The following is a 13,826-nucleotide window of genomic DNA, read 5'->3' on the forward strand; positions in this document are numbered from 1 at the left end:
TATTTTTTTACTACTAAAACTTAAAAATGTTAATAAAAAAGTGATTTTCAGATTATGGTTGATTATATTTATCTGACTATTAGAAACCACTATAACCTTGTTATAGGTGCAATCTTAACTTTTTTTTTCTTTTTTTTTTCTTTTTTAATGCTCTGTTAACAAATTCTGTTTAAAATGTCTGTCACAACTATTGCGCTATGTAAGGCTGTTTGGAAATAATCTAAAGGCTGAACGACGTGCTGTTAATTGTTTTTCTCTGGTCCCTGTTTACTTCCTGTGGCCACGAGGAGCATGTGACGTCTTTTTTCTTCGTGCGCCCCTCCCTTTGACATGGCGCTGTCATTCACCATAGCAATTTGACTTGTCTGGATTGTTTTGTGCCGTCTTCCGCCCTGTGTGCACAGCAGAGCCAGCCAGCTGATGGTGAGCCTTTGGAGGGGGTTATATTTAAAGCCCTGGGAAAGCGGAAGCCTGGCCTGTCCTGTGTTATCAGCTGACTTGGAGCTTCTAGCTAGCACGGCGTTCAGAAACTGTCTGAGCTGCTGCACTTTGTCCTGTGTAGTAATCCCACACGTAAAGTAAAACATGGGGGAAATCAGGGAAACCGAGGTTGTTGGGGCGGTGACGTTTGCTTCCACGAGACATCACTGAGAAGTTGACTGTAGGTGAGTAGCTGCTGTTTGCTTGAATTATTTGTTGTTGTTAGCAGCAGTTCACTGCAGCCACTGACAGCTAGCAGCACAGCTGTCACGGGCACATGCTTATTTACTGGATACCTAAGCGAGACAGTAAATGTGTGTCGATAACAAAATGGCAGTGGGGAAGAACTTCGCGATTAATGTGTTTAGTGTGTGCAACATAACGAGACGCGGCTAGTTCCTGCTGCTGCGTAACTGTAAAATCTGCACGCTGGCATGTAACTGTGCTCCAGACAATAGTCTGGTTCCAAGCTCCAACATCTGTCTGCAGAGGCGTTAGCCTCACTAAACCAGCGAAAACGGAAAATGGCTTCAGATATTTAGCTGAGTGAGTTTCCGTGTCATAATGTATATTTATTCAGGTAATGTTTGTTATGCAGACATCTTTAATTTCACTCAATTCGCTTACTTGTCTTAAAACTGCCGAGTTCTGAAGAATCTATGCTATAATCCCCGTGTTTTTGTACGGCTCGTCTTTAAAAATAATAACTGATTAGGTTTAGCTGTGTTCTCGTTTTGGAGGGGGGTACGTCTTTGTTTATCTGGGTCAAGGCTCAGGCCTTTGAGTCGTGCCCCCGTGGTAGACGTGGAAAACAACACCAAGTAATGTCTCAGGTTATTATTGATTTTGAACGGGATAACTGCTCATCTGACCTGAAACCTGTGGGAAGTTAGAATTCAGCCCTGAAGATTTCTCTGATTATTTAACTTGGAGCTCATCAAACAGAAAGGTTTATGGAGCCTTTGTTTGATACACTGAAGCTTTAGGTAAGGGGTTCACTTAAATATAATGAAATAATATTTAAAAAATGAAGCTATCTCCTCTCTGATGCAGGTAGTGTAACATTACTCTCTGCCCTTTGTCCCTTGCTCACCACAGGCTCATATGAGGCTTTCAGTTTTATATTATTATATTTAGATTACATAAAGGCCTGCCAGAGTTTTCTTGTTCTTGTGCAAGGTTTAATCTCTGCTGTGGTTTACCAGCGAGCTTGCCCATTTCAAAACATACAGACTCTCATGTAGCCATATAGACACACATATTTTGAGATTTTCTTCATGTTATTATTGGATTCATGTTATCACTTATGTACCCCAAAACCCTTTTTTTTTTTTTTTTTTTTTTAGACACATCCATTTATAATTAATTCATTACACAAATGACACATTTTTCAGGCAGTGAGACAAACGTGCCACAGGCTGTAGCACATTCAGCCATGTGCCTCCTGTCTGTGGTGGGGGGTTATCTGAGGGGAGACAGCTGTTTGTCAGACTGCCGCTGAAAACACGCCAGCTTTTCTAGTAGATTAGCGGCTGCTTCGGGCAAACCGGCCTACCTCCAAAGAGTCAGCTTGCTTGTAAATGACACAAATCTATATATAAGCACGGCAGGAAATGAATTTCAGGTGAGCAGACAGTACTCTGAGCCTAATTGGAGACGATGTCTAGTTTTACAACACAATGGAATTCAGTTCCAAAAACCTTTATTTGTGCCCGGGGGGACAGTTAAAGGCACACAGGGCAGTTGAACATAAGTAACATGGACAAGTGCTGTACAAGTGTGTTTATAGAAACATATTTCGTAATAATAATGTGATTCTTCAACTCTGTTAGAGATGTGTCTATCAGATAATATGCCAACGATGCACCAAAAATAACAACTGATTCAAATTGATTGGTTATAGTTGAATTCCATATGAATGTTCCTTATTTTTCTTTGTAGAAATCTACCATTTATGAACTTTCCATTTTTTTTTATTTATTTATTTATTTATTTATTTATTTTTAATCTATGAGTTTATTCTTCAATTGATTGATTTATTATTTTTAGCGGATACTTACAGGAAAGGAACAACTCACCATCGGATAACACGCTCTGTTGCAACGTGAGCACTTGAGGCTCTTGTCTGCCATTCATGGGTAAATTGTTATTTTCCTTACCTCCAAAAGTCTTAAAATGAAAATATTAGATGGAGTAACAAAGAAAAATACAAGAACACTGCCCCAGGCTTCAACATGCTGCATATCAGGAGGCCACACAACCCTCTTTGTCTGATTCTCTAATGTGTGTCGCTAATCATTTGTACAATGCGGCAGAAATTGGTCAAGAGATGCAAAAAATAAATGGTTGTGGGTAAATAAACTGAGGTTGCGGGAAATGTAGAGGACAGCAAACAAATGAATAGATTCATTGATCGATAAATGAAGTAAAGAAATTAAAGAAAATACTCAAACAAGGGAAAATGCAAAAATTTAACACAAAAATGGAATAAATGCAAAACAATGAAGTAGAAAATGGAATAAGAGAGAGAAATGAATATATCTGGGGAAATGAACAGGCAAAATGAAAATGATTGCAAAAATTTCAGATGTTACAAACGGATCAGTAAAATGGGGGAAATGAGGAAACTGGGAGAAGTGAATGAATACAAAAGAAAAACAGGCGTTTCATAAATGGATTCATATAAATTTTGTTGTGTTTGGCAGCACTCGGGATCGTTTGTAGAGTTTTAATGTCCATATATGGTTACATCTGCCCTCTGTGTTACAGTGTCAGGCCTGTTGGTTTCAGTGGCTGATAAAAAGCATTTCCTTTCTTTCCAGCCTTTGTTTCAAAGAAAATGAAATGCCTCATGTGTCTATTTCTCTGTAGGACCACCCCCCCGTCTGGTGGAAAGAAGGAAGAGTTTGAGCTTGTCGCCAGTCATCCATCACCTCCAGCCGTTTACGCCCTCAGCTCCATCTGTACGGACAGTGCCTGGAAAACTGTAACCATGACGACGGGCGAGTGTTGCCACCTGCCTGGCTCTCTGTGCGACTGTGCCAGCAGCACGGGTTTGTGGAAGAGCGTGGAGGAAGCGGGTGGCGACGGATGTCAGGCCCTCTACGTCACTCAGGTCACAGCCATAGATGGAAGGCTGCTGTCGTCTGTGCTCAAACCCATGAGTGTACAAAGGTAAGCGCTCCAGTGACATATTAATATAGTGGTATTTATTCTTTGTTTTGTTCATTTACTGTGTGTGTTTTTCAAAAACTCAGAGCAATCAGACAGTTGAGCGTTGAATTCAATTCAGTTATTCTTTAAAATGTCTCGTCTTGTGATGTCAGTGATGGTCCCATTTGTCGTATTTGCCACGAGGGAGGCATCAGCGAGAGTCTGCTGTCCCCGTGTGACTGCACAGGCACGCTGGGCACGGTGCACAAGAGCTGCTTGGAGAGGTGGCTGTCGTCTTCCAACACCAGCTACTGTGAGCTTTGCCACACAGAGTTCAGCATCGAGCGCCGACCGAGGCCTCTCACAGAGGTAACAAAGTCACTGTCCTTTGCCTCCTCTGCTTCAACCTTTCTTCTCGTCCTCTTTGTCTTTGTCTGTAAATGTTTGTAAAATAGCAGGAATGTGTGAAGTTGCTTCTTGCTACCTCTCTGCTTGCTTCTTGGGTTACAGCCTTGTATCTTTTCTGCTCTTGAGTAACTTGAGTTAATTTTCTCTTTCACTCTTCTTTTCCCCTGCCCTCCTCCCTCTCTCCACAGTGGCTTCAGGACCCCGGCCCTCGTAATGAGAAAAGGACGCTGTTCTGCGACATGGTGTGCTTTCTCTTTATCACACCTCTAGCAGCCATCTCCGGTTGGCTGTGTCTGAGGGGCGCTCAGGACCATCTTCAGCTGGGAAGCTGGCTGCAGGCCGTGGGCCTCATCGCCCTCACTATTGCCCTCTTCACCATCTATGTCCTCTGGACCCTGGTAAACAATGAACTTGCAAGCAGCATTATGGTCCAATCCTAACCTGAAAAGTTGAGGTTAAACCACGTTTCCCTCCCCTGTCACCCGGCTGTGTCCACAGGTGTCATTCCGCTACCACTGTCAGCTCTACTCTGAGTGGAGAAGAACAAATCAGAAAGTACATCTTCTCATTCCTGAAGCCAAGGAGTCGAGCGCTTCCCAGCATTCTCTGCTCTCTAACAAACTGAAGAAGTCAGCCAATGAGAGTATAGTATGAGACGGGACGTGTGAGAGCTGATTCCTGATGCATCGTGCCTGCTGGCAAGACTTCAAAAAGCACTTGTGGGCTTTTTTTTTTTCTTTCTTTCTTCCATTTTCCATTTTTCTTTGCATTTTGTTTTCTACATAGCCTCTCCTGAATTTATCCTGCTGTGTGCGCAGAATAAGCACGTTTCAATGGGATCTGTCGGTCCTCATGGTGGGTGTTCACCAACTTTATGCAAAGGCACTGAAGAAAGGGACAACACATGGAGACGCTCGGACTGCGTCGTCATCATGGATGCCATGACATCATTTTATAACACAATTTTGCATTGAGGGATGGACCATGTTAATTTGTTAAAGAAGACTGGAATTCAACAGCCTCTCGGTGAACGAGTGCAGCACGTCCAAACTGCCACATATGATACATGCGGGCGTGCAAGAACCTGCATCGCCTTCCACTGTCTGCACAACATCTGTTTCAAACGACCACATATCAGTCTAAGGGAGACAAAACGCACAGCTCAAATCTTTGCACATTCAATCCAGATATTGACACGCAGTCTGAGATGAAACTTGAACTTTTCTCAAACAGTTTTTACATCTCGTCCAAGAGTGGGTGGCTGCGCTACACGAGCACCAGAGATTGTGCGATTAAACACTTGACATCACCGTGTCCGCGGTACATGAAGAGGCAGCCTCCAACATGCACAATTATGCATGCAAGCAGCACTGTTTTTTTTTTCTTTTTTACTGAGGGTATTTTTTTTATTCCACTAAATGATGAATGGATTTGATATTCCTACTGAGGCTTCAACAGTTTGCTCTTTGAGGTTCTTGCATCATCAGCACTTAACAAGTAGGTGTTTCTATTTAAATAGATGGATAGAAAACTCCATCAACAAGGCTTTCAGAGGAACATTTCCACCAGTGCTTTTAGGTGGCCGGCTTAGTGTACTGAAGTATCGTTCCTTTTGTTTAGATGTAGATGTTCTTAATGATTGGCTTTTGATTTGCACAATGCTGTATGTGTTTATCTTTCCACAATCACGGAGATCAGGGACTCAAAAACTTCCTGCGGTCTTCTGTCACTCTCTCTTTGTGTTGGTGTAAATTCAACCAGCAACATTTGGGTGTCGCTGTACAGACTCATCTGTGACCGACCGGCTCATCATCCGAGAGACCGATTTGATTTCCTCTGAGCAAGTCGATCAACCAGTCAGAGCTGATCGTCACAACCCACAGAGCGTGCCTGGTATCCAGATTTTCGGGTCATGAAGCGGCCCACTTGGGGACATGTCTTCATTCCGTTCAATTTGGGTTATGAGGAGACAGTTAATTGCCTCTTACACACACACAGTAATCTGTCCGCAGGGGGACGAGCTTGAAGGTAATTACAGCTGCACTGAAAATAACTTCATTGTTAAATCAACCTTAATTTAAAGGACCCGATGTAGACCATGACCCCAAAAGCAGAGGCTTTAGCGGTGCATTTGTAAATCCTCCTATTTGCAGGTGTGTAAGATGACACTGAAGGAAATGAGGAAATGACATCTGCAGATGATCAGTTGATCATGCATTAAATTTTTTCTTTTTTACTTAATTTTTAATACAAGGTCAGTTACTGACTTTCTCACTTGTGCATACAGACCATCACTCCTGGTGTAAAGAGGCCAAAGCTCTGGATTTTATACTCAAACGTGTTATTAATGTCTTTGATTTGAAATGCATATTCACTTTAGACCATCAGGCTTGAAGAGCAACTCCTTCATGTGCACCGGTGTGTGGTTGTGCCAAAGCCACAAAGGGCAGATGTGTTTATTAACGGTGCTCCTGTGTCATGAGCAACATTTTTCTTTTTTGGTAGATAATAAGCATCTATAGAATCTTTTATTTTCCTTTATTGATTTTCACGCGGCAGAGATGTGAAACGATGTTATTACGGCGATTGCTTTTGTTGGAGCTGTTTAAGAGCTGCTGGGGAGGAAATGGACAGCAGACGCAGGGTTGTATTCCTCCACCTATCTGTTTGACTGCAGACAGCGTTGTTATCAGTGGCTCGAAGAGTCTCTACCTCGCCCCGGCCTGTTGTTGACGCTACCAGTGCACTTTTTTTAGATCTAGCTCCTGTCCCACAGACTGCCCCAGTTAAACACTTGTTTGTGTTTTTTTCGACTGATCAGGATTATGTACTGCGATGCACCCGGGGGGGGGGGGCTCTACATCAGTCATTTCATGATCCATGTGTTTACTGCTCGTCATAAACAGGGCTTTACCCGAGGAAGACTTGGGATCTGATGGGGCACAGATGTGAGTCGCAGTCAAACAAAGGTGCAGGTGAGAAAGTAATGTCAGAGAATGTGTTTCCTTCCTGGGAACTTATGCAACTCTGCTCCTTCTTTGACAACCTGCCAAGTCATGCCAGCATAATGAGACGAGAGGAATCATCATCTCCCCTGAGAGCTTCTAAAGAAAAGTTCTGTGACACAGTTATCCAAAATGTCACTCATGACTCTCCAAATTCCGCGATTCAAGTCCAGAAAGGGAAAGTTAATCATTGTTTTTCTTCCTTCTCTGCACAGAGGCGCTGCTTGTGTTGCGTTTACAGTATTTTTGTGTTCTTTTCCCCAGAGGCGGGAGCCACTGTGTATCATTTTGTAGTTTGTGTTGGGAGTTCTTTAAATTTTCAGTGCTACGTGGTTTATGATGAGCTATGGAAACAAACAAAGAAGGATGTCTACACCAAAATACTGGTACCTGCAGTCAGCCAAGAATTGTTTGCAAAAAACAATAAAACATGAGTTATGATCATTCTGAATGCTTGCATGGTTGTGTTTCTCGGGAGGGCTCTGTGCGGTTGGAAAGTGGCGCAGTGTACCAGCGGTTTGTGGCTCATCCCTTAAGGGAGGGGAGGGGGTTTCACAAGCATGTTTTGAACACCAGCTCCATGAACTCACTAATCCTGATGGAAAAACAACCTGCTAATGTCAAGTTTCACTGCAAAATCTGTTAAGAGCAGCGGAATCTCATCCATGTTGTCTCCATAAGCAGCTTAGTTAGAAAAATGTCAAAACATCCCTTCATGCTGCTGTTGTGAACAGCTCCTGCCATCAAATCAGCGACAATACAAGACACTGGAAATGTCTCTCTGGTGTCCTTTTAGAAGGATTTCTCTATAACCTTGATCATTAAAGGATGTTTTTTTTTTGTTTATTTTTAACGTCTTGAAAAAGGAACTACTTCCCATAAAAACTGTTGACTTTTCTAACAGATTTGGACAAGCAAATATTAAATTCTGCTTGAAACAGAGCCTACAAATAAAACCTAGCATAACTGGACGCAACCACGGAGAAAATTAGCATTTTCAGTCACATATTTGACAAAAATGGGGAAGAAAAAGGGGCTTCTAACACCACAATTCCTCCTTGAGCTGAAATAACTTTACAAGAAATTGTATTAAACTGTCACTTTGAGCAACAGTGTGTATTGGTGGGATAGCAAATCCTGCCTGAAGGTCCAAGAAGAAGGAGAGCCAGGGGAATGAATGTCAGTCATTCTCTGACTGTGTCTCTGCAGCTTCAGCTCGACATCAACTGACTCAGCGAGGTCAGCTGCAGGTGAGTGCAGTAAAGCAAAGCTTCTGCCCCTGACAGATCTGTTTTTCAGGATGCAGCCTTATCAATGCCCATTTATTTATTATCTTTAATCCCTTTTACACTTCCACCCTCATCCACGAGTGCTTCCAATTAGTCTGCTGCGACCGTGTTTTCTTCTGATACGGTGTTATCGGTGGTTAAAAAGAAATAAATCTACCTACCTTTAATACTCATTAGACAGAAAGTGTATTTACCTCCAACTGAAACAAGAGAAATCGTCAAAATCAAAACAAATCACCTGGGAAGAAAATATAAATTCAACAAGCTGCTTTAGTCAAGAATTTTATTGTAAATCTTTATGGTTCTGAAACTGAAAGTGAACAAATGACAACTGAAGCAACTATAGTTCAATAAATACTTAATGAGGATATTTTTTTTTTTGGCATGATAATTGATGAAAGTGAGAACCACACTGTCAAAGGCATAATACTGCTTCACCAGTTTGGAGTAACCGTCTGTAGTTCCTCTACACAGCACCATCTAGTGGCAACCAACGAAATGGATTTCACAGCCTCCCTTTCACACGAGAGCGTTTCAGCAGAGTTCAAACAACTTCACAAGCTTCATTAAGACAGCAACGAGTGCCGAGTGCCTGCATCGCAGGGACCTTCACGCCGACTCCATGAACAACTCGACTGACCAAGGGACATAAAGGCTTCTCAGATGTTTCTCTCATGGCAGGAGAGAAGAGCACAGGTGACTTCAATAGTACATATATAAACAGAAAGATGGAGGGGAAAAACGAAAGAAAAGAGGATTAAGTGATGAGGGAGTTGGACGTGAGCAGAGCTAGAGGGAGGAAAAAGTGCACAGGTGGCGTGATGTGGGGGTGAATGTGGACAAGAGGATGGGTGTCTTAGGTCTGAGCGTCACAGGCTCTGGCAGCACTGCAGTTTGTTGCCCTTCTGGCCGTCAGTGGTCGGTGGGACACTTATGTCCACTACGTTGTTGCCCGGAGACTCATCGTGTGCAGATCTGTCAGCTATCTGCTTCTGTGACACAATCCTGTAGATTTCTGCAGGAGATTGAAGGTTAAAAAAAGAAAGAAAGACAGAAAGAAAGAAACACAGCGTGAGGTTCTTGATATGTTTACGCACTGAAATTTAGCATAACTTAAAAAAAAAAGAAAGAAAGAAGAAAGTATCGTTTATAATATGATGCCAGAAACACAATCAAAAAAAAAAAAAAAAAGCTGGAAAAGAGCCATTTAATCACGGGGTTCCATCAAACTTCCTTTTAACTGTTTGGGAACAGAATACTAATTGTTGTAGTTGGGCGAGAGGAATCCGTCCCCATTCTTGCTGAACAAAGGATTTCAGCTGCCTAACACTTAATGTCCGATTCTTAATGATGGGCCATACTGTTTTCAACCGGAGACTGCAGGCAGGCCGTCAGGCACACACATACATGGTCTGAAGACACGCTGTTGTAAGGCGTTCAGAACGAGGTCCGACATCGTCCTGCTGAAATGACCTCTGAACCTCCAGGAGATAAAATAAAATGCGTAACTCTGAAGAGTCTCAGCACAGAGTTGACGGATGCCTTCACGCTGTACAACACATTTTGATCGTGCACATCTACATGTTATCGCGTTTTGCTGCCACTTAGGGACAGCAAAACGCGTAGCATCATCTCCGGAGCCTATATATTCCTAGCTGTTTGGAGGACTGCCCTCGTCTGTCGGCCTGCATTGAAAAAATGGCTCCCTGCGGAAGCTAAGAGTGCCGAAGATAGATGCCTCCCTGAAGATATAAAACAGCCTTCAAAGGTCAACACACATCCAACAGGAGTTTCTGGCCATGCTCTTTACACACTGAGATTATCTCCAGTCTCCCTGAATCTGTTCACAATATTAGGCACCATAGATATTAAAATACCAAAGTTATTCACATTTTAGCATTGAGACTTTGTTTCTTAAACTGACAAGAAGATTATCTGACAAAGTTTGGCACAACGTGTCGAGCCACGACCGATCTTTGCATGGAAAAACAAAGCTTATGGTGGATACTCCTTTTATACCCAATCCTGACACCCTCACCTGTCACCACTGAACCTGCTGATTGTTGAATCCTCCACTATGAGGTTACTTGAATATCTTTATTTTTTGGTGCACATTTTTTGCTAACATGAATTTCCAGATTTGTTTACGTTTGCTAAATACAACGAAGCTGGTCAGTGAGCACACCAAAAATAACTTCCTTTGTATTTGGGACGGTTAGAACGAACAAATTACACATGAAGAAAGACGTTTAAAACAGGTCACGACTAATTGGGTTAATTGGTACAGGTCAGAACTTTGGATACAAGAGCTTCCCAGGGAAGTAATGATGGTGACGGGGGGAGAGTTCTCACTGTGTGAAAGACCAGTTGGGCAACCTGAGAACAACATTTATCAACGTTTAACTACACGTAAGTTGGAGAATTCATTCCTCTATAGTAAATAATGTGAAAAGATTTGAGGAATCTGGAGAAATATCTGCATCCAAAACCTGGTATTGACTGACCATTAGGCAGCACTGCATTAACCTCAAACGTTTCCAAAAAAGAAAAAAAACCTAATGTCCACTATTCTAGGTTAAAAACTTAGGTTTTTATGGAAAATGACTGACAAGTTTTTCTGAAACAGGCTGCTGGAATCATGTTTATAAATTAGCAAATGGAGTGAAGATTTTTCAAAGAAGAAGAAGAAAGATTCTCAGTGTCACTGTCTGCTATGGAGCCTTTGTACCCACGAAAATGGATTTAAACCATAAACAATTAACTGCTTTCTGTTTATATTCTCACTTTGTTTGAAAAGTTTAAGGAACTGAAAAGTTTACACTTCATCGGGTCTTCGTTTTCCTACCTGTTAAAATGTTCTTGAAAGCCTCTTCTACATTTGTGGAGTCCAACGCTGATGTCTCAATAAATGACAGCGTGTTCTTTTCTGATGTGGGGAGAGAAGTTGGATACGTTTCATTTTTCAGGCCGAGTTAAAAAAAAAAAATACACACTCCCCTTGTTGTTATTTACCTGCGAAGGCCCGAGCCTCATCGGTGGGCACGGCCCTGAGGTGGCGGAGGTCGCTCTTGTTTCCGACCAGCATGATGACGATGTTGTTGTCAGCGTGGTCCCTCAGCTCCTTCAGCCAGCGCTCCACGTTCTCATAAGTCAGGTGCTTGGCGATGTCGTAAACTAGGAGAGCCCCAACTGCACCCCGATAGTACCTAAACACGACATAAACCGTAAAAATACACCCTACCATCTTTTACTCAGGATAATGTGTGATCTGTGTTCTTTAAAGTCAGTTTGCACACAGCAAAAACACTCACGCTGAGGTGATTGCTCTGTAGCGCTCTTGTCCGGCTGTGTCCCAGATTTGAGCCTTTATCGTCTTTCCGTCCACCTGGATGCTGCGGGTGGCAAACTCCACCCCTATGGTGCTCTTGCTCTCCAGGTTGAACTCATTCCTCGTGAAACGGGACAGCAGGTTACTCTTCCCTACCCCCGAGTCTCCGATAAGGACGACTGGAACGAAAACAAAGACTTCTTTTACACTTTGTACAATGAAGCAAAATGTAGCTTTCAGGTTCCAAAGCACTCCAGCGACTAGTCTGTGACGAGGACATACGGTTTTAAACTTAGAATAAAGAAAAACAACAAATTAACTGATGTGACAGAATTGCAAACATCAGCGCAAAAACTGGCTGCACTGCAGTCACGGCCATTATCAAAGTGAAAGTGCTGGCTTGCTGCTTCTTAACTGTGGAGAGAAATCCTTATCAGACTCTGCCCTGTTGGGAGTCGGGCAGGAGGAAGCTGCCAATAGCCCTCTCTCTGGGAAATCTGACTCAACAGTTTCTCAAGGCTTCTGTTCCTGTGTGGCCCTAACGAGTCATCAGTATCCTCCAATCAGTGTTCGACAGCTACACCAGTCCTGCTCATCTTTATCTGCCACACCATACTTCACTTTCTAAATTAACATGTTTTCTTCCTGCTGTATTGTAAATCCTGCAGGCATTTACACTGATCACACCCAAGGGGTTAAAAACTACTGATTCCAATTCTAATGTTCCTTGGCCTTTCATGGTGACCAATATAGATGAAGTTTAGTTGAAGAGGATGGCAGGAACAACTTAAGTTAACGGGAGAAATGCATTTCATCTTTTGAGAGCCCACACATCTAAGGGTAAAGCTGTTCCATTCATCTACGAACAAAGTATAGATACACACTGTTTTACAGTGCTCCAACATAACACATAAGAGGCAACATGTTGACAGGAAACTTAACTTCCAGGTATGGTGTGATTATTTGGTAGGGAAATGTGCCCTAGTCATCAAAGACAAAGAGATGATTTGGAAAGTACCAGTGATCAGCAGTAACTAGACACCTGACAATCAACAAAGACACACCAGAGTTTCCTCTTATTTCCTTTCACAGGGAGTGTTTCCTCCCTCAAGCGTCAAGTTTACCACAAAGGGAGCTCTTGTTTTCCGTTGATTTCGACTCACTGGAACAAGCAGTCTCAGCAAAATACGCCAATTCTGTTGCTGCTGTTTTCAATGTGTATTAAACTTCTGCTTATAGGTTAGAACAACGTTTCCCCGAGGGCAATAAACTTGACTACATCATTGCCAATGTATTCGTAATCATTATTGTGACTAGCAACTAGCTTGTAAGACTAACTCGCCCTACGCCCTAATGCCTGTAAAAATCGACGTAGAACAACAAGCAGCAAAAGTCAAAGTTTAACACGAATAAAAACGGTGCCACGACTTTAGTGACGGTGAATGAGAGCTTATTCAGACAGGTTAAGTGAGCAAACTCACCACCAAAGCTCTCACTGCGAAAACAGTTTAGCCTGTTACCGTTAGCTGCCACCAACAGCTGATGTTGACCACTGACGTTGCTGCAGCTAGCATGCTAACTAAGGTTTAGCCTGTTTTAATGCTAAATGCCATCAAATTAGGTTATCCTGTCGTAGTATCTGTTCCTCTTACCTTTGAACAAGAAATCATATTCGTCATCTCTGTTCCCCATCGTGTGCGGTATGACCAGCTCTCTGAGAGCGCAGTGATGAGAGAAAATACTTCCTTGCTCTGACCAGGGTGGTGGTGCGCCAAGATGACAGGAGGCAGCGCGCACTTTGCGTAAGAAGAGCAGGAACTCTGGCCCGTCACGTGACCCACGGCGACGCAGCTCCAGGTACGGAGTTGGAATAAAGTGATAACGTGATAAAACCACGATCACCGCGGCTATTTTAGTGTGTATTACATAACAGTCTGATAACGAAGGCCTCCATAACGTTACATCTGTAAAAATATGTGATGAAATACATTGATGAGGCTTACGATCAGACACTGAAGAAGTATTCAGAGACTTGATTTCAGTACAAGCACAACTACAACACTCCTTAGGTCCGCTTTCTTAAAAGTTTTACCGTGAGAGGATGATTCGCTCAAAATATGCACATTACCGGTCAAAGGTTTAGTGAGATCATTTAAAAAATGT

At 42.6% G+C, this 13,826-nt stretch overlaps 2 protein-coding genes across 2 annotated transcripts; one reads left to right on the forward strand and one right to left on the reverse strand.

Moving 5' to 3' along the window:
* The first annotated feature begins 211 nt into the window (after positions 1-211).
* On the forward strand, positions 212-7,497 carry marchf2 (membrane-associated ring finger (C3HC4) 2). Its single transcript, XM_072389807.1, has 5 exons — positions 212-665; positions 3,352-3,654; positions 3,807-4,002; positions 4,230-4,439; positions 4,540-7,497. The coding sequence occupies exons 2-5, from the start codon at positions 3,473-3,475 to the stop codon at positions 4,693-4,695; spliced, it is 744 nt and encodes a 247-aa protein (XP_072245908.1). The 5' UTR covers positions 212-665; positions 3,352-3,472; the 3' UTR covers positions 4,696-7,497.
* Positions 7,498-8,604: 1,107 nt separating this feature from the next.
* Positions 8,605-13,464, reverse strand: LOC140312129 (ras-related protein Rab-11B). The gene is made up of 5 exons (XM_072389811.1): positions 13,316-13,464; positions 11,647-11,842; positions 11,348-11,541; positions 11,181-11,261; positions 8,605-9,350 (listed from the first exon to the last, which is right to left on the reverse strand). Exons 1-5 carry the CDS (start codon positions 13,353-13,355, stop codon positions 9,205-9,207), a joined length of 657 nt encoding a protein of 218 aa, XP_072245912.1. The 5' UTR covers positions 13,356-13,464; the 3' UTR covers positions 8,605-9,204.
* Between the last annotated feature and the right edge of the window lie 362 nt (positions 13,465-13,826).

The sequence above is a fragment of the Leuresthes tenuis genome, unplaced genomic scaffold (assembly GCF_036924035.1).
Source record: "Leuresthes tenuis unplaced genomic scaffold, fLeuTen1.0.hap1 SCAF_7, whole genome shotgun sequence".
NCBI classification, from domain to species: Eukaryota; Metazoa; Chordata; class Actinopteri; order Atheriniformes; family Atherinopsidae; genus Leuresthes; species Leuresthes tenuis.